This window comes from Synchytrium microbalum, assembly GCF_006535985.1.
Source record: "Synchytrium microbalum strain JEL517 chromosome Unknown SmJEL517_scf0056, whole genome shotgun sequence".
Classification (NCBI taxonomy): Eukaryota; Fungi; Chytridiomycota; class Chytridiomycetes; order Synchytriales; family Synchytriaceae; genus Synchytrium; species Synchytrium microbalum.
Window position 1 is genome coordinate 49,466 of NW_022158405.1, and position 20,192 is coordinate 69,657.

Below are 20,192 nucleotides of genomic sequence, written 5' to 3' on the forward strand. Positions count from 1 at the left end.
ATTGATCTATCGTAAGTTTCTCTACAACTATCAGAACGTGGGCTGCAAGAAACGATCAATGTTTTGAAGATTGGCAGGCAAAGAGCACCGGACAGCCAATAAAGAAGGTATATAATTCTGTACGCAAATCCGACGTGTTTGTTATGAACATTCTCGCTGTTGAAAAGAAAAAGGGACGTGATTAGTATTCAAAAATGGCTTAAGGCAATTCTCCCCATCTACGCGGTAGCAGCTACTACTATTTTATACTGTAGATTCAGATTAAAATTATTTTTGTACATGCAGCCTGCCAAAACTATCAGAATGCACCGTCACGAATGACTTGCTCCTCTAATATCCTCCATTTGCCCAACATTTCTTTATACAAGTCAACCCTGACGGGATCAGGCGTTGCCGACAGCACAAGCTTCGTATTTACAACCATATCTCCTCCTTTCAATACACGAAGAGCTCGATAACAAGCCCCGAGACTAGCTGAATTGGCATCTGCATCTGCTTTATACACCTCACACCCAAACACATCAGCTAATATACCCAAGAACACATTATTCTGCGAGCCACCTCCTGTTGCTATAATCCTTTCTGGTTTCAGATTCAGAGCTTGCGCATGTGAGGCCATAGACAATGCTTGTGATTCTAGTATTGCGCGAGCATTCCATTCGATTTCTGAGAACTCGTCCACTTGACTTTCATTTTCATACTTGAACACTCCCATGGCTCGAGGAGTGATTTCGGCCATATAGTAATAGAATCCAGTTCGTCCATTGCATCCTGGCGGAAGCGATTTCACCAGATTGTCGAATTCTTCCCACGTCCTAGTTCCAACGGAATCTCGTACTCGTTCTCGGGCTAGAGATCCATTTTTATACACAAGCATACCCATGTAACAGTCCTTTTCTGTCGGGTGCGCCAGTATGTGACCATCCAATGCTGGTTTCGGATCGTTGAGGGTCAAGAAGAGGGTATCGCTAGTTCCTAAAGATATTATTACATCTCCAGCTTTAGAAGGGAACGACGATAGAGAAGCTGGATTATCGCCCGTGAAGGGCGTTACTATACATGTTGACGGGAATCCATATCGGTTTACGTAATACGACGATATCGACCCAAGACTTGCATCGCCTTCCGCTAATAATCCCAACTTTTCTTTCAGTGCATCTCCACATACTTTCAGCAGCTCATCACACCATGTCTTAGTTGTGATATTCATCAGATTCATGCCACTTGCGTCTGATGTATCTATCGGGGCGTACTTGCCACATAATAATGAGCACATAAATGAGCTCACAAGCGATGTCCGCTCGGTGTTTTGATAGGCGTCGGGCTGTGTATGAGCGATTTTGGCAATCTGAGAGCCAGTGAATCGCTCATATGCCCGCGACCCTGTTAGATCGGCTAGAGCTTGTGGACCACCCATAGCATCTTCTAGCATTTTGCATTCTTTGCCAGTGCTGGCCAAAGAGAGATATCAAACGTGTCAGATTCATGTCCATGGTGACAAGTCTACGTGCTTGTCGAAGTTCATACCTTGCGTCCTGCCATATTGGAGACTGGGACACTGCAAACGAATCCAGAAGCTGCTCATGAAGTGTTTTCGATGAATCCAGATTCTTGAGAGTCTGATGTGCGCGGATCTTCCAGTAGACGGAACCATGTTGCTACAGTTGGCTTCAGCACACATATAGCAACAAAGAGCAAAATTGGATGAGCTTACTTGTCCTGATCCAGATATAGCCATGACTTGATCAAAGGGAAACCCTTCAGCCTGTAATTTGCTCAACAAGCTGTCCAGAGCTTCAACCCAGAGTAATGTTGGAGCAGTCACAACCAAACCATTAGCCATAACACCACCGACAGTACTACAATGCCAACGTATAATATTCAAATTAGAAGCTCGGTGTTAATGTAGTGCTTGAATGGCAATGGAGCATGGGAAGATACGTACTTGAAATGAGGCAGCTCCTTGTCAAAGTTTACCGACACTTCCTTAACCACATTAAGCCTGTCATCAATAGCAATAAACTTGAGCTGCTGTGTCGATGCGTCTATGCCGGCTACTAAGACCATCTTAGGTGCCTTATTGGTTTGATCTGGATTTTATGAGGTTTTCGGCAACACCGGAATTCACGGAGATGTTCGCGGCAATTGGAATTGTCCGAGTCTAAATAGCGTTAATCTGCGCGTATATACGCGTTCTTCTATTCTTTAACCTCGAAGCTGTCGACTGCCGACGCATCGAGTCAAAACAAATACTTCGAGTATATGAGAAGCAGCAATCACCAACCAGAACGAGGACAAACCTGACGGAATTACGTGCACAAGCCATTGGAACTATTGCATCTCTCATAAGTCTCCTTGTACAATTAAAGGAGTCTGTTTTGTTTTGGACAATCTGGTAGAGGCAAAACAGAAAAACAATTTCGTGTCTTATTCGCCACTGCTTGCTTCCCTTGCTGACTTGTGAATTCGTTTTCATACAGATATATTGATACTATCCAGGAAAGGGACATGTCACAGCCATGGGACCTCGACGAGGGCATCACAATTGCCGAAATATCACGGAATGTCCCAATCCCAACACCACACCCCTTGGCATACACTGGTAGTGGCTCCAGTGCTGGAATCTATAACAATCACAATTATAGCAGTAACAGTCACAGTGCCGCTAGCAACCTCGGGAATAGCCAAAAACCGTCACTGCAACCAACGGCCAAACTGAGGAGACAACCATCATCAAAAGTACCCATAATACAACCAAGAACGAGGAACCTGCTCTCCATACAGCCAGAATACGATCCACACTACATGAGAATACCGGGTGTCGCTCCTGTCAGTGTTTATCATACTAGTATAGGTCATGGCACGAATAGTAATCCAAGTATACAGTCTGCGTCTATATCGTCACCACCACAGCCAGTACTCATGCTAGATAAACCAACACCGCATTCGACTCGTGCTCTGGACAAACAGTTAGACTCGTTATCCAGTACACGGTTTGATCCAGTCGCTGCTCTAGCTGCCATGATGATATCGGACAAGCAGGCTGTCAAGAAGGTGCATTCTCGCATAACAAACAAGGTATGCCTCATATTTCCTGTTTCTTGAATGCCTTTTGTTTGGCTCCTATGGCACTAGTTTGGCTTGCAATCAAACGCCTTAGGACGCAAAAAAAATGCTATGGAGATCCACGAGGATTCCTGACTAACTCATGTCTCAATTAGGCACTAAACATCCCACAAAAGAAAACAACATACAAAAACCTAAACTCCCTATCTTCTCCCGTCATGATGCTCCATCCTGCCGATCATCATCACACTGCCGGTGGTATGGTAGGAGCAATAGACGGTCTAGACACACACGAACCAACAAGCCCACCACCTCATCACCACCAACAACCGCATCATCAACACAACCACCATCATCAACAACAGGGAGGCTCATCTTCCAAATCATATGTTAACGGTCCTAATGGTGTCAAACTTATACCAAGAGCACGAAGATCTATAAATAAGATGTGGCTGGAATCTTTGGATTTGAAACCGGATCTTAATGTGTAAGTGAGGTTTAAAAGTTTTGAATTCTTGCCATAAAGAATACGGAGACAAAAACGGCAGAGCCACTCCTGTCTCATGGATAATTGGACTTCCTTCTTGCTCTTACTCGAAACATCATGATAATAGAAACTGACATCCTCTAATCGCTTTATCCACCTTTCTAGTCGCCCAGCAAATCTAGAAGTAGACACAATATCACTCCCATACCCACAAATATCAGACAATCCACGAAGACCGGGTCCAGGAAACGCCAGCTTATCCATCTCGTCATTTAAATTGAATCTGGAGGATTGGGACCGCTACATAGCATATCAGAAACCTGTCAAATGGCAGGATATGGTTCCAAATTGAATTCGATTGGAAGAGTCAATAATGGGGCAATTGGTGTTGAGGGGGCATTTTGTTAGATATGTAGTTTGGTTGGATTGTGAGATAGGTTGACTGTTTTGTATCTAAGTAAATGACGAGGAAATTTCTGTTGCCAGTTATGTAAATACAGTGTTTGATTTTGGCAAGACGTCAACTCACATTGATCCGTATCGATGGCAACATTTTTTCGGTCTGGAAGAGCAGCTCTGCGAACCTTTACAACTCCAAGAGAAACTTCAAGAACACAAACACTAATTCGAAAGCACAATGTATATATTCTGCGAAAACAAGATAACAAAGCATCCACAATCTTTTCCTCATATTACAAAACCGACAAGCACGCACATGAGAGCTAGAGCGGTGATGGTTTTCACGCAAGTCTACCGTCCCGATTTCTATGTTTTTCTACTCAGCCATCCGACTGTTGTCACCATCGATATCATCCATATCATCGTCATGTGCCAAATCCTGATCATCGCCTCCCTGATCAGACTCATATACATCTCCCTCTTCATCAATATTATTATTACTATTATTGTACGCTTGCTCTTGCTCCTCTTCTTCTTCATCTCGATTCTCAGTCATCTCCATCATACCACCACCATCACCACCATCTTCATTGTCCTCATTATCATCCTCGCCATCACTTACAACAACAGAATCATCATCGTCTTCTTCGTGCTGTGATGCTCCTTCCTGCGATCCTTGCTGTTGCTGCTGCTGTAGATTGCTACTACTGCTATTATTACTGGGTTGGTGACGGTGTTGCATATGTTGATGGGCTGGTAGTGGTGCTATTTGTGATGCACTTTCGGCTTGTAGGTCATCTGCTTCCATCATAGCTTGATCTTCTGACTGTTTGGCAGACTGCTGGGCGGCGCGGATCATTTCCATAGCGGCATTGAGGTTGGTTGTGGTGCCAAATGCGGTATTACTACCTGCGGTAGGAACACCCATGGGGCCTTCTAAAGGTCGGGCATGCAGTATATCCTGTTGTCGTTTCTCCAACCATCGCTTGAATAACTTGGTACGAGTCCCATCAACTCCAGATTCTCGTTCTCGTAATGCATCTCGTTCAACACGATCTGCAGGTCTACGTCTTCTAAAGTAATCTTCTGTGCCCTCTACAAAGTGTATACGGTACGAATTCACACAAATCTTGAGTTCAAGACCTGCATGGGCATCTACTTCACGTGACAGTTGTACATTATCGGCTAGTTCTGGTAGATTCCGACGTAAGAAGGCTTCTGTTCGACGACCACCAGTAGTCTCCCCTGTTTGCAATTGTGCAAACCGGTCGACGTATATGCTCCATCGTTCATGCGGCGAGGCAGCGTCATCTCCTAGTAGGTCTTCTTTGCCCAATAGTTGAATGGTGAGGCGAGTTTCAGTAGGATGCTAGGGACGAGTTGTGTAAGATTGCGATAACGCGTGGTAATGGGAGTCATGCCTTTTCGGCCTTCCCTCATTTCGGCGAATACAGCCCACTAGCAGAAACCCAAAGATATCACGTACGTATTCGAATTTAAACATGCTTAATTCTTCCTGACACAATTGCTCTGCGGATATCCGATACATGATTTCTTGACGAGAAGGCAGCGTTGGCATTTGAGCATACTTTTCATACAGTTTGATCAACTCCATACACGTTGAATCATTGGTGATGTGTTGAATCTAAATAGAAAAAGGAGAATTTGAATAATTTTGTCAGCAAAAAAAATGCGTAATCACACTGGAAGAAAGGCATATGGCCTCATCGCGGCCTCCCTCAACCAACTACACGTACCTGCTTAGCCATGGCAAGGCAAACCTTATCAATAGTATACATGGGATATGCTGAAGTTTGATACATGTGACGGACTTTATCTTCATAATCTGATGCATCCATCTTAGCAGCCAGCATATTCAATACCATCCTCATCAACTCATCAAACCGATCACGGTGCTCGGGAATCACTTCTGCATAAAGGAATGAAAACAATGGTAAATGACATTGGCTCCTCGTGATTCAGCTGACCGTGCTCTCAACCAAAAAAAGTCACCGGCGACATTAAATAATATCATACCTGGAGGACGAGCCTGCAACCCCAATTCAACAGCAACCATATTGAATTGTTCACTTCGTGGCGGGTGGGCTTCCAACTCTCTAGACAACTCCTTCATCTTCAATAATCTCGAATACAAGAGCTGATATAATCGGAAGAACGAATAAAAAGGCTCATTCGTAAAGAACGGATAAGTCCTTCTCTTATGACTTGAATCAAATCCATTCATCATTCCACCATCTTTTCTGTTTCTTCGTGATGTGCTAGTTGATGATCCATTCAAGACATCAGGCACTGTGACATCCATCATTTCATCATTACCACTACCAGTTGCACCACCTTGAGCACTACCACCACGTTGGGTTTCAGAGTCGGAATCCAAGTCCATTCCATCACCACCCTTCCTGGATTTAGGTGCTCGTCGAGTCAATACAGCTTTACGTAATGAGGAACTAGTTGGTGGTGCAGGTGAATCTCTAGCACCAGAATTGCTGCTACCAGGTCCACCACCAGTGTTGTTAGAGTGTCGTTTACTATGAGTATCATCATCACTATCTGATGAATCATTCTCATACTCTTCTTCAATATCCAAATCGTCCATCAAAAAGAATTGAGCCAAGGTATGTTTATAAAAGGTTCTCATGCTTAATACTTCGTCGTCGGCTAATGATGAAAGTTTTGCTTGACGAGTAATCAATCGAGCGATGAGGCGGACTATGTCTCGATGCACTCCGGAATCAGGGAAGTAGTATTCGAATTGGAATGGTCGAGCATCTGTTCTTTTCTTGTACTCGTTCTCGATCTCGTTAAAGAACTGGCGAGAAGTCATGGATTTTTTATCGGAGGTTTTGAAGGTGATTCCACGATGATCCAAGGACTTATAAAAGTTTTTAGTGTCCAATTCCCTCCAAACCTTTTGCCATTCACGCTAAAAAGTAATGGTTGTGGAGAGGGAGTTAAAGTCACTTCTGGAACCGTAAAAAAAAACTCAAGTGTAAAGCAGTTCAAAGAGGACGTTCAACACCACAACGACATACCTGAGCACGTCTCCATTCTTCATCTTTCTGCTTCAAACGTTTAAGAATGACAGGAACAGCAACAGCAGGATTGTGATGAAGAGCATCAATCATCTCTTTACCACGTTCAGAATCCCAAATCTTTTTGATGATTCTTTGATAAACAGTAGTAGATGTACCTATTCGATAGTAGGAGCGGTCAATCACACGCTACCAGAACAACAAAAAAAATCAACCGCGAGTTACCTCCGAGACCAGGTTGCAACTGGTATTTCCCACGTTCTTCAGCAGACATGGCTTGAATCTTCCGACTGATGGGTTCAAGTAGAGCAATCGTATGAAGATTGGCTTCAATATTCAGATCAAATTCGTATCGTTCTTCCTCTACTCGATACAAGGCCTCCTCATAAATATTCTTGCGATGTGCTGTAAATCCTCGTTCACTGTCATATTGAGGTACAGATACCAGATGATCATTCAAGACTTCTCTGCCAATGTCGTCAATGCTGGATGCAATTGGTCTCTCGAACTAGAATGGGAATGCATGTGTTATCTCTTGGCTTTTTTTGCCATATGCACAATTACGAACAAGTCTTACGTCTGCTGGAAGCAAGCGATAACTATGACCACTCTTTGGTAAATCTCTCAGTTCAATATGGCGACGTTCAGTGGCGTAAGTATCTAGAGGAAAATATATGATTAGGTCGCGAAAAAATCACCAGATTTGAGGAATCAAACTCTTACAATGAGTAATAGCTTCCGCATCATCGATTCGAACAAAGCGTCTAAACCATTCCATCAAGTCTGATTGACCTTCTAAGAAAGGCTTAATCTTTTCGACAAGAGTTGAAGCATCGAGAATCTCTTGACTGTATAGATTGAGAATCTTCAAGAATTCAGCATAGTTGGTCTTGTTACCAATATGCTTCTTGACCTGTGAAATGGATATTTGTTAGTCACAGATGTCATGTTCGACTCCTTGACCTCTAGTAGCATTTTTTGTGCTCTGACTGTCAAGAGGATGAAAACAAAAATACGGTTGGACTACAACCAAAGATACCTTGTCAAAGAATTCCATCTCCTCCATCATACTGGGCTTCTCGCGTTGAGTACCAGCCAATTTCGACTTCTTCTTGGGAGGTACAGATGGTGCATTGGTCATGGGCATCGGTGTGTACGAAGGTGAGGGTTGCGCTTGAGGAGCAGGCCGCTTCAACGATTGCTTTTTTGCTGCAGCTGCAGCGGCAGCAGCAGAAGCAGACGCTGAGTTAGCACCAGTCGTTCCAGATAATCCCAATTGCGATTTTCTGGCTGCCTGACTACCGCTTAATCCTGTTGCTGTATTACTGAGATTCATCATGCCTCGATTCCCCTGATTCTGTTGACTACTATGATCAGGCAAGAATTGCTTAAATTCGTCCAAGAGGTCTGGAGCACCTCCAAATAGCACTCTGACTTGAGCATAAACCTGTTGGAAAATTTGAAAATGATAAATTCAATACGAGCCCAAAAAAGACTTGGCGGAAAGGCTGGGATACCTCTTGAATTGGCTTCTGCTCCTTTTGGTATGTTTGCAGTACTTCCAAGAACTGCTTGTATGTATCAGCATCATGAGCATACCGTGTCTACCGAATTAGCGAAAGAATGTGTTAGAAGAAGAGGGCTCAAGCACGGTAATGATCTTAACAGCATTACCTTGATCTTGTTGACATAGCTAATAGCATGATTAAACTCTACAGGTCCACGACTTTGACCATTAGCACCAGTCGACAATGGCCCTGCAGGAACAGGATTCGAAGCTGGAGCAGGGGGCGCTGGCCGATGAGCAGGTTGTCGTGCCGGAGGTGCAGCACTCGTAGCATGAGGCATAGTGGGTTGGCCATGATAGCCGCCAGGTGCATAGTTGTTTGTACTTTGTTGCTGTTGCGCCTGCTGCTGTTGCTGTTGTTGTTGCTGTTGTTGAGGTGGTGGTGGTGGAGGATAGTTTGGCGAAGCGTATGAATACGGCATTGGTTGTGGTTGAGCTATAGGTCTGTTGCCAGCTGGGGCAGCACCTGGTAATTGCGGTTGTGGAGCGTATCTCAACTCTAATGGTGTATATCTATCTCCATTTGCCCATACCAGAATTGGATTCACTAAAAAATTCGAGATGTGTGAGCATAAAAGAGGGGGACGGAGCCAGTGCATGAGTTTACATGGATCATTTGTACTCTCTATACGATATCCTTGTGGTAAGAAGGTGTTGAATCCAGTAATCAACTCTGGGTGACCTTTGAATAAAGTAGCTACTCGATCAATCACACCAGGAGTGTCAATCCTAGAGAGTCAATTCGGATTAAATACTGCTAAATATGGTGAACATGAACGAAAGACATACACGTGTGACTTGAAGTCCTTCATAATGTCCAAGAAGCTGTTGTCTAGTAGAAGCGAAGAGTGTGTTCGTGAAGAATCATCGACCCATTGACAAGTTTTCTAAATACGAGCACTCACAAACACTAGGATGCTCCTGGAATCTCAATTTGACCATATCTAAATAAGTCAATGCATCCCTTGAACGAAAAACTGTGTCAGCGATGTTTGTTCAAGCACAGGCAATACAGCGTGAACACTCACATAAGACCATTTGGTTGTTGTGGAGGTGGACCGCCAGGAGCAGGCTGTGTAGGTTGCTGAGCGGGAGCCGGTGGTTGCGGTTGAGCTATAGGAGCAGCTATGGGAGCAGGAGCTATCACTATGGGCTGCTGATATGGTCTAGCAGGAGGAGCATTTGCGGTAGAGGGAGTGATTATTGGGATGAGAGTAGGAGTTGGAGCCATTGTTTGCGGAGTGGCAGCTGTTGATGATGTTGCTGACATAGTGGTTGTATTACTAGAACTATAGTCAGTGACGGATTGAGATGTTGGGATGGCAGCAATGGGAGTTCCTTGTGGAGTTGCAGTTGAGGCAGGTGTCCTTGGATGATCGGAGGATGCAGATGACATTACAGGATGGCCTGTTGTGCCTGGTGAAGGGGCAGTATCGTTCTGATTTTGAAATGCAGTGTTTCGGTTAGAAATTGAACAAGATATACCAAACACACCAAAGAGAGGCAAGCAGATGGTGGTTTATATTTGCATGACTCAGCCTCAAGACACTTACCGGATTCATACTTGACGTGTGCCAGTACACCGTTCCAAGTTGAAGGTTTTGATACAAACAAAAGGGACAAGATCGACACTATGTCTCCAACACGAGGAACAGAGAAGAGAAGGGATTTTACCATATTTATTGCACATTTCTAAGATTTCCACCGAGGTAAAACGCGTCGAACACGTTAAAATTGCATCAAATGAATAGAACGGTCAGTTCCCAGCACAAGCAGCTGGAATGTCAATATTAAATCGGTAGATTCGCTCTTGTATCGCAATTATACAGGGAAACAAGTCTTGCTGCTTCACATGGTGGAGCACCTCTCGTCAGCTTCCAAGGCACAACTCAACATCGTTCTATTCAATCTCAAGCGCCATACAACATATACCACCTACAGACCCAGGCATCTTTCTACGGACAACTCGCTATAATCCTACTATTATACTATTAGTGTAAGCCCAGTTGACTTTGATGCTACTTTTCTAAGCACAGAATGACTCCCATTCTTTATCACCAAGCTTCTCCCTTTCCTATATAGATAGCAGCCATGACAAGCTTAATGTCATTACCTGACGAGCTATTGATGATTATAATCACTTCCCTACAATGCCCTCATTGTATGTGTTTGCTGGTCACCTTTTGTGCTCTTTGCCATTTCATGACACGTTTGCTTTTGATTGCACCCTATTGAGGACCGTCGTTATATTCATCTTCACTTTCTCACAATATTGCCATTCTCTTCTTTGTCGATAGGCTTGCTCCCTGTCTTGTTCTCCCTATCTCGAACAAGCAAGAAGCTTAACGAACTGGTTGTTGGTGAGCTCTACACCAATACTCCTCGCCCCGTTGTTGCTCATGATGAGGACAAACGAGCTATGATAAAAGCTTCATTGCAACAAATGGCCCCCATATCAACCAAACCAAGGAGGGGCAAGAAGCCAATGTATCGCCAGGACATCTTTCCTGTCATAAAGACTCTTCGGCTAGATCACGACTTCGAACACCTCAATCAGTGTATCAACCTGGTGGAGCTCTCGATATCACCGATATATATAAACCTCATCTTTGACTTGCCGGAAACTGTAAAAACCCTCAAAATCATATCCCATGTAGCAGAAAACCAGGCTCCACACATACACAAACTACCTCGACTATCTCGTGGTCTTGGCAGGTGGCGAAAGCTAGCAAACAAGACTCCTCTTATTGATAATCTAGTATTGAACTTTAGCTACACTCAGATGCCTCCGATAGAATTATTTAGTGTCTTGAGGGTCTGGAAGTTGAAGAGCTTCTCCTTGGATACAACTATGAATGCAAACGATGACGAAAAATATCCAGTCGATACCGTCATTCAGAACTTGCTTCACTCATCAGCTGATACTTTGGAAGAGCTGAGGTTGTGGGACTTTGACGTCTCAAAATCAGGAAATGACTGGCTTTCAAGGTTCACAGCCTTGAAATCACTCCACTTGCAATCGGGCACTCTGGGTCCATTGGATTTGCAATACGTTAGTGGTGAGCTAGAAGCACGTTTCTTGAGCGTGTCTCTCACTATCATGCAGCAAAAAGTGCTAACTTTGAATATTTGTGGAATAGCTCGTCTTCATACCATATTACTCAAACATGTGTCTGGTGTCGCTTCGAAGGATTGGGGTGAAGTCATCTCCCGTTCTCGAGAAACATTACATACGATTGAACTTGAGCATGTCAAATTCAATACTCCCGTTTTGACCAAGGACACGTTTCCAATTCTTCATCATATCGTGATGACTTCAGACTCGCTTACGACTAGTGGCTTGGCTGATTGGATACCAGAACATGGACATCAACTTCGCAGTCTGGATATTCACACTTGTGAGGTAAAGCAGAATCGAGGGTTTTCTTGCGAGGACTCGTAAACAAAAAATAATCATAATATTCACTCAAATCAACATCCTCCTTTATATCATTTTTAGCCTGGAACAACCTTTGACTTGAATCTTCTCTCAAAGTGCTCCAACCTCACTCAACTCTACTTATGTCACAATGGATTTGAGCCCTTGGATTTGTTCAACGTCATAGCTACTTTGACTCCATCTGTTGAGGTGAGCCATTGTTGTGATGCGTTCCGTCTTGGTTGTTAAGATCCCAGTCTGCAAGCTCAAAATCACACTTTCAATATCCAGCAATTGAGCGTTTGGTCTGGCGACATGTCGGCAGATGAAGTACGATCTGCTATCAAACGTCGGGGTCAAGAATATGTCAAGATGAGACTCGAAATGGCCTGGGAAGAGGACGAAGACTATGAACCCAATAGCTTGATGTTGGATTGGGATGATTTGTATGGAGAGGATGCTGTTTCTGGCTGGAGATTTGAAGAGTTGATTGACCACACCAAGCATCTCTTCCTATTGTTTCGAAATGTCGAATAGTCAATCAGTTGCTTTTATTTGTTACCCCTTTGCTTGTTATTAGTAATGAAAGAACTTGGATTAGGAGTTAGTGGTGTAAAAATGCGTAACAGAGTATTAGCTGCAAAACAGTAACTTGATCTTTGGGTGAGCGTTTATATTAAGCAGTTTTTAACCATTGGATTGACATGACAGCTTGATAATCTGCAAGCCAAAGCGGCGAAAGATCTAAAATGTCATGCATGGGTTTATTGGCTATTGTGCCGTACAGATTATCGGACTTGATGCAACCGTAGCCGAACTTAGCTTTCCACAGAACGATAGTATAAGTTTGAACGGTCTTGAGATACCAATAGATGCTTCCTCCGATACGTGGAGCAGGTTTAGTTGCTTCACCTTTGCGGCATGCTTTTGTATTGACTGCCACTTGACGCTTTGCCATGCTGCATCAATGTTACCAACATCTCGCCATGGAAAGACTATACCCAATATTTGTGGCGACCTTGGCAAATCTTCCATCGAAGGAGAGGTGTGGGAGGGCGATCGATATGGAGCAGAGACTGACTCGCCAGCCCTATCGTGAAAGCTATGTCTAAGCTCATCTTCGGACTCCATTCCCGAATTCCCAGTCATTTCACCAGAAAGACAGATACTAGACACCCACAAATCAGGTTTCTTCGGCTCAGTTCTTGCCTTCGGTGCACCTGACAACTTATATACCTTTGGTCCTGCTTAAAGTAAACAGTCTTTTTAGATTTGGCATATCAAGTTCATCCAACCAAATGCGTCGATACATAGATGCCCATCCAAATACTCTATATTCAATGAAAACCAGACATACATTCACCCCGCTACCTTGTTCCACCAATGCCACCATTCTCTACCGTTATAGCATACACAAACTTGTCTACCAAATCTACATCCTGTCGAGCCATTTCAGCAACCATCAGTAATTTCTTAATGCCAATAGACAATTTAGTATCCATCCCTTGCTGTTTCAGCATACTCATTGCTCGCTGTCGATCAGATTCGGTCTTGAAAAGCTGGATGGAATTCACTACGTAGTCTAGAGACCTGAGATCTGTGACTGTGGGTACGTATATCTCGGAATTGAAGACGTCAATCAATTCCATTTGTTCGAGGATTGTTCTTTGATTTGTTGTGCCGATGATTAGGAGGCGTTTGCCTGGTGGTGGTGCCTTTTTCAGTAACACTAGTAGGGTTTGTAGTACACTGTTGGAGAATCGAGGACCGATAGCAACCCAGTCCAAGATTCGTTCGATGGAATCTACTACTATGACACTCAGCGGCGATTTATACGAGTCGTTGAATACCTAGTGGGATAGCCCAATCAGATGTTTCTTTGCGCAAAAAGAGCGGCGTGGAACTTCAAGCAATACCTTTTGAATGGCAGACATCTTTGCTTGTTCCGTAAATCCAACCATAGTTTCCGGCGATATGAGTTTGATGAATGGGAACTCAGAAGCCAAGGCAATCGTTGCGGCCAGCGCCGTCTTGCCACCTCCAGATGGTCCTAAAAACATATTGAAAATAAGAATCCAAAGGAAAAAAAACAGCAGCTAGATGTAATTGATTCCACGTTTACCATGTATGAGAACAGACACCAATGGAGTACGAGAACTATTTCGAACTTGTTCGACAAACAACTTTCCATCACCGAGAATGCGCTAAAAAGAGACCAGTTAGGATACCACAATGAAATATTCTCTCTTAAAGAATATTGGAGAGCAGCTCACCTCGATATCCACCCTAAACTTGATGATACCATTTGTGACACATGTCTGCAATTCAGACTCTGAAACACCAAATGCAGGATGCACTTCTTCGAGTGCACTCATGAAGTCTTCTCGACTAATCTTCATGTGTTCGTAATCATTTGAAACTGTTGCTAAAGTTCCGACCTGTTGGAAATATCCGTCAGTCTCTTTTCTCTACACATGGTATTAAAAGGACTGAGACGGTACCTTGACGTGTCGATTGAATGAGAAAGATGTTGCACTCTTGATAAGACCTGGTGCGGAAAAGAAAAGTCAGCCTCGAGCAAAAACATGACACGTTTATGAAAGGAAATATGACCTGCAATCTCGGCACCACTGAAATTCTTGGTCATTGCAGCTAACTCTCGCAAATCAACATCATCTTCCAACAGGTGATTTGTTCTCATCTACGAAAAAAGAGAATAAAAAACATTTCATATAGAATCAATGCACGCAAGGGCTGTTACTTTGGAAGTATGAATATTTATGATCTGGAATCGTCCATTCTCATCTGGTAAACTGATTTCCATATGAATCTCCAAACGACCTAAAGGGTTACCAAGGATGAGCTCAATGCCAAAAGAAAACACGTTAATCTCTTCATATTCCTGACCGGGTCGTAACAAAGCCTCATCAATCATATCCAATCGATTCGTCATTCCAATAATCAAAATGTTGTTGAGTTGTTCAACACCATCCATTTTCGACAAGAGTTGATTCACTACAGAATCACCAACACCAGTTCCATCATTCTTGGAACCACGCTGTTTACAAATGGCATCCAATTCATCGAAAATGATAATGTGGAGAGAACTCTCGTCTCCTTTTTGCTTGTACTAATGATAGGGGAAAAAAGCATTAAAGTGCACAGCTCCATGCTTTACAGATGACGTGACCTTACTTCAGCTTCAGCAGCTGCAAACAGCTTTCGAACATTCTCTTCAGATTGTCCAACAAATTTGTTTAATATTTCAGGACCATTGACAATGATGGGTTCTCGAGCATTCAGCATTTTTCCGATTTGACGAGCCATGAGTGTTTTGCCTGTGCCTGGTGGTCCAAACAATAGTATACCTATGCAAAAAAAGGAGTCAACAGAGACTCACAATGACAACAGATGCACATTCTACTCCCATATACCTTTGACGTGCTGAATCCCCAGCCTTTCTACTAATGATGGTGGAAAGATACGTGATGCAAATGCTCTTCGGAAGATACCACTGAACTCCTTGTCCAAACCACCAATTCCCATATCTTCGAATTTGAAGTTGGGTTGGACTATAGCGTTTGCAGCACTACAACCAAAAAAAAAAAACAAGGTTACTAACGACTCGAGTATCCTGAGACAAGCGTGCAAAATGTTCTGACCTACGACCGCTGCCCTTCAATTTGATTGAAGAATCTGCTGATTTGGAAAACGTGATTTGTGTTTGATCGAATAGAACACCCATTTGAGCTGCTTTAGAGGAGCCTGTAAAATGCGAGTGAGTAAACTTGAATCGAGAAGAAGCATCCTCCTTTTTTGGCTGGTACCTGTTGGACCACCAGATGCTCCAAACTCCATTACTTCCAGGCTCATAACTTCCATGACCAAAGCAGTACCCTTGTAATCCATTTGGCACTTCTGCGAATCCGAACAATAGCGTGTTTCAGCAAATCGAGTACGTAGGTCTAACAGCATATAAGGACTATACCTGGCCGGTGGCAAACACTTGATTTTTGAAGCCCTACAAAAAAAGTCGAGAATATGTCGAAGATAAAGTCGACGCGACACACAATACCTGTAAATACACCTTCCCCAAATCCGCAGTATCATAATAATCCTTTGCAACAGTAGCCTTCTGATAGAACGATACCTAAAACACCAGATCACACCAACAGTCAGGCACCTGCATTCCTTCACTTCCACCACACAAGATCCAAGGCAAACGTACTTGTAGATTCAACGTAGCCATATACACACTAGTTCCATCAGCCAATGGATCATATGGTCGAACCTTGACTTCCATATTCAAAGACAGCGAAGCGAAATTTCGATGATAGGCAGAGAATCCCAATTCGCCTGGTGCGACTGTATCTGCGAATCTAGTGCGAAAATAACAAGGTGAAAATCAGTATTTCAAATAGTTATTATATACTAGACTTTTCAAACACCTACGAGATTGAAAAGACATGTCTGTCATTCACCAAGATGTATTTCGTTGCGGGGTCAAAGTCTCTCTTGCTGACAGCGACGCAGTTTGTCAATGCAAAGGCTTCTGATGGTGATTTCGCTGTCTTCATGCTCTTGCTTCCTACGGGCATCTTGGCCGCCATTATCTAAGATTTGGATTTTTGAACGCCGCTTTGAAAATGCGAAATGAATTTATGGAGCTACAACGAGAACAACAGAGAAATCACGATACGAAAGGCATTTTTCATGAAGTAATACATCGTATGCACGCGTTCGCCGTCCTAAAGCGCGAAAGACGGCGTTTTAAACGATCAAAACATTTGTGTATTGTGGTATATCACGCTGAAGTTTGAAATAACAAGACAAAACGAAGAACAACGAAGAACCAAATTTAAAGACTGAATGGATTTCCATTATATCCAGCAATGTTCTGGCCAGGTTTGAAGTTTGCATCCATGGCACGAGCAAAGTTGGGCTGTTGAGGTTGTTGTTGCTGTTGGTGCTGTTGCATTCCTTGTTGCTGTTGACTTCCGTGCATCAAGGGAGCAAATACACTAGGTCCATTCAGATCAAGAGCGTTGACTGGTTGGCCATTGAATCCGTTGGGGAGACCACGTGGTACGTTTGCCATGCTAATGAAGAATTGGTGTCAGGAGTGTTTTTTCGCGCGTGCCAACCAATCGTGCTCCTGTGGACTTACCTGTTCTGAACACCTCCGTTTCCACCAAATGGCTGTAAAGAGACGAGTTCGATTTTAGCGAAATATTATACTGACATGCCTTCGTTGACTCAACTTACATTGGCTGGTGCGTATGCGTAATTGGATGAAGCATTCTGTGCAGGAGTGGCTACTTGCCCGAATGCACGGACACCTTGTTGCTCGGTAGCAAAGTTCTGTCCTGGCTGTTGATTAGCAAGGTTCTGTCCTGGTTGTTGTTGCTGACCAGCGCCATTGAATTGACCAGCTTGTCCACCAAAGCTGTGTTGTTGTGGTTGTTGACCTCCGAACTGTGGTTGTTGCTGTTGTTGGGCAGCAGTGTTACTGGCATTGTTATATTGACCTGGAGTTTGTTGACCTCCAAAAGCAGCTTGTTGTTGTTGTTGGACAACAGCACCATATGGCAAGGACTGAGCAGCAGCACCATTAGCACCAAATGGATTTGGTGCGTTTTGGAAGTTTGCAAATGGATTAACGGCAGGTTGTTGCTGTTGTTGAGGTTGAGTTTGTGCTACAGGGTTTGGTCTTTGACCGCCAAACGGCTGTTGAGGTTGTCCTTGAGCACCGAATCCATTGGCTTGTTGCTGTTGAGTAGCTGCAAATGTACTAGCTTGTTGCTGTTGAGGTTGGCCAAATCCATTGTTTTGACCTTGAGCTTGTACTTGTTGTTGCTGTTGAGCAGCGAATATATTGGTCTGAGAAACTTGGGGTGGAATACCAAATGCACCATTAGGAGCAGCTACTTGTTGTTGTGGTTGTTGTTGACCACCAAATGCTTGTTGCTGTTGTGGTTGTTGAGCGCCAAAAGGCATTTGTTGAGCAGCTCCATTAAATCCTGGTTGTGCTTGAGCGCCATTGTAACCCTGTTGTTGTTGTTGAGAGGTAGCAGCTGCAGCGAATGGATTGAAGGCACCAGCTTGTTGTAGTTGTCCGTTTTGCACGACAGCTGCACCTCCATTAGGTGTAGCGGCCGAGTTGAAAAGGGCAAGAATGTTATCTTTGCCGTTGCCTCTTGGTTGGTTTGCAGCCTGGGTTTGTTGCTGCTGTTGGAAGGGCTGCGCTTGTTGCTGTTGACCACCTTGTTGGAATGGAGTTTGTTGTTGTTGAGCAAACCCTTGTTGTTGCAATTGCTGTTGCATGAGTTGCTGTTGCTGGTACAGCTGCTGCTGGTATTGTTGTTGCAACAGTTGTTGTTGTTGCTGGTACTGCTGTTGTTGATAGTTTGGTTGAGCAATAGGTTCATCCAAGCCTAAATCAGAACTGTCGTCAATACATTGGTGGTCTTAAGCGAGTTCTTTGAAAAGCTTACCAAGGAGATCCAACAAGGCTCCACCATTGGACGAGGTAGTGCTACCCCCAGTATGTTGAGGTCTGAGAGCTTGCTGACCACCATTACCGCCTGTGTGTTGGTTGTGCAATTGCTGAGCTCGGTTTCCACGACGATTGTTTTGGCCAGGAGGATCAATCATGAAAGAGGCATCATTCTCATTAATAGTTTGTTGTTGAGTGCGAGCTCCTTGGCCACCAAACACCTTTTGTTGTTGAGCAAGTTGTTGTTGTTGCTGCAACTGTTGTTGAATTTGGTGTTGCTGAGGACCAGCAGACGATCGACGTCTTCGTACATCCAAAAGCAAGTTAGCAGCTTGTTCGAGATTTCCATTGGCTCTACGAATAGCTTCCAAACACAAATCTTCATCGGTGAAACCAAGAGAAAAGAGTTGTTCCAATGCGGAACGAAGGAGAGGATCAGCGACTCTTCCATTTCCAGTTCTAGCAATCGCCATGGGTGCAGCAGCCTGACCAGAAGAAGAACCACCAGTACGATTATTGGTCAATGGAGTAGCTGCACGATTGTTGGCCAGCATTTCAGCAGCAGGACCTAATTGTCCATTTGCTGCACGTAAAGCTGCCATAGCGCGTTCTCTATCAGTGAATCCCATTTGAGCCAAAGCTTGCAAGTGAGGAGCAAATCTGGCGATGTCTGCAGATGCGGCATTGTTGTTTTCAACTGGAGCTCTTGCGCCATTCGAGTTCATGTAAGCCATACGTTCATATTTGTTACGGATGAGAGTTTCCATATCACTAGTTTGGGAAGTTGCATAAGTTAAGCATCAAGTGCGGTGATTGACCGTTGTTTGCGTCGAGCTTGACATACCTGTCGCTAGTCGCAGGTGGAATGATATTGGCACCATTAGCGAGATACTTTGCATTTACACGCTGATTGCCCATTTCAGTCATAACCTAAGCGGCCAATGCGTCAGTTGAGCGTTTCTCGTTTGTGCGTCACAAATGTTAGAAGCGGACCTGAATCTGCTCCGGAGTCCACGAGTCCAGAGTGATAGACTTGATCTTTGAGATATGAGTACCCAATTTCCTGTGCAAGCCCCCACAACGAATACCTATAAGTTGAGAGGTTCGATCAGTTTGTAGGACATTTCAATCGAAGTGGTGAGTGCCGTCAAACTTACACAAGAAGCAACCGATATTAGCGGAAGCCCAACGTGGACCTCTCTGACCACAATCAGCACAATTTTGGTTACATTCTTGTTTGAGCAACTCTTGCAAAATCTTCAAGTGTTTCTCATCGAGTCTTCGTTTTTCACGGTCGTCTCGAGGAGCCTGTACCGTGAATGACATTGTTTAAATATCGAATTTGAAAAGGATGATTGAACTGTCAACGTTCAGTATGTTGAGGTTTGACGATGGAGAGCAGCGACGATTGTGTCTTTGTCACGAATCTTAACCCCAACCCGCTCTAGGGCAAAACAGAGTTTGGCACTTTTGGATCTAATCATTCCAATATTCGAAAATCCTGGTAAAAGATAGGCCACAATTAGCTGGAATTGTTTTTGGCAAACACGGCAATACATGATTTTTGATGTAGGAATGGTTTTCAGGTTCTTTTAGGTGGAAAGGCCCAAGTGCGACGCGTTCACTTACTAGTGCTAGCGGAATCACGAATAATGCACCTTTGTTTGCTCTTAATTGAAAATATCCTGTCAAGCAACTCTACATTG

The 20,192-nt window shown here is 43.8% G+C and overlaps 4 protein-coding genes across 4 annotated transcripts; all 4 read right to left on the minus strand.

Moving 5' to 3' along the window:
* Nucleotides 1-298: 298 nt before the first annotated feature.
* On the minus strand, nucleotides 299-2,067 carry SmJEL517_g05718 (uncharacterized protein; the record flags this gene model as incomplete). Its single annotated transcript, XM_031171644.1, has 4 exons — nucleotides 299-1,451; nucleotides 1,528-1,658; nucleotides 1,715-1,859; nucleotides 1,946-2,067. 4 exons carry the CDS (start codon nucleotides 2,065-2,067, stop codon nucleotides 299-301), a joined length of 1,551 nt encoding a protein of 516 aa, XP_031022392.1.
* A 2,261-nt stretch (nucleotides 2,068-4,328) lies between these two features.
* On the minus strand, nucleotides 4,329-10,134 carry SmJEL517_g05719 (uncharacterized protein; the record flags this gene model as incomplete). Its single annotated transcript, XM_031171645.1, has 16 exons — nucleotides 4,329-5,321; nucleotides 5,439-5,597; nucleotides 5,710-5,882; nucleotides 5,990-6,896; nucleotides 7,006-7,163; nucleotides 7,231-7,513; nucleotides 7,583-7,665; nucleotides 7,729-7,918; nucleotides 8,045-8,452; nucleotides 8,523-8,609; nucleotides 8,680-9,119; nucleotides 9,180-9,301; nucleotides 9,362-9,404; nucleotides 9,478-9,536; nucleotides 9,601-10,010; nucleotides 10,126-10,134. The coding sequence occupies 16 exons, from the start codon at nucleotides 10,132-10,134 to the stop codon at nucleotides 4,329-4,331; spliced, it is 4,524 nt and encodes a 1,507-aa protein (XP_031022393.1).
* A 2,627-nt stretch (nucleotides 10,135-12,761) lies between these two features.
* SmJEL517_g05720 (uncharacterized protein) lies at nucleotides 12,762-16,600 on the minus strand (the record flags this gene model as incomplete). The annotated part of the gene is made up of 17 exons (XM_031171646.1): nucleotides 12,762-13,158; nucleotides 13,362-13,840; nucleotides 13,907-14,040; nucleotides 14,113-14,194; nucleotides 14,264-14,428; nucleotides 14,492-14,538; nucleotides 14,604-14,691; nucleotides 14,752-14,831; nucleotides 14,898-15,120; nucleotides 15,186-15,358; nucleotides 15,425-15,579; nucleotides 15,653-15,755; nucleotides 15,818-15,908; nucleotides 15,979-16,011; nucleotides 16,066-16,140; nucleotides 16,219-16,369; nucleotides 16,443-16,600. 17 exons carry the CDS (start codon nucleotides 16,598-16,600, stop codon nucleotides 12,762-12,764), a joined length of 2,634 nt encoding a protein of 877 aa, XP_031022375.1.
* A 248-nt stretch (nucleotides 16,601-16,848) lies between these two features.
* On the minus strand, nucleotides 16,849-19,812 carry SmJEL517_g05721 (uncharacterized protein; the record flags this gene model as incomplete). The annotated part of the gene is made up of 7 exons (XM_031171647.1): nucleotides 16,849-17,089; nucleotides 17,158-17,189; nucleotides 17,256-18,424; nucleotides 18,485-19,257; nucleotides 19,331-19,416; nucleotides 19,480-19,574; nucleotides 19,644-19,812. The coding sequence occupies 7 exons, from the start codon at nucleotides 19,810-19,812 to the stop codon at nucleotides 16,849-16,851; spliced, it is 2,565 nt and encodes an 854-aa protein (XP_031022374.1).
* Between the last annotated feature and the right edge of the window lie 380 nt (nucleotides 19,813-20,192).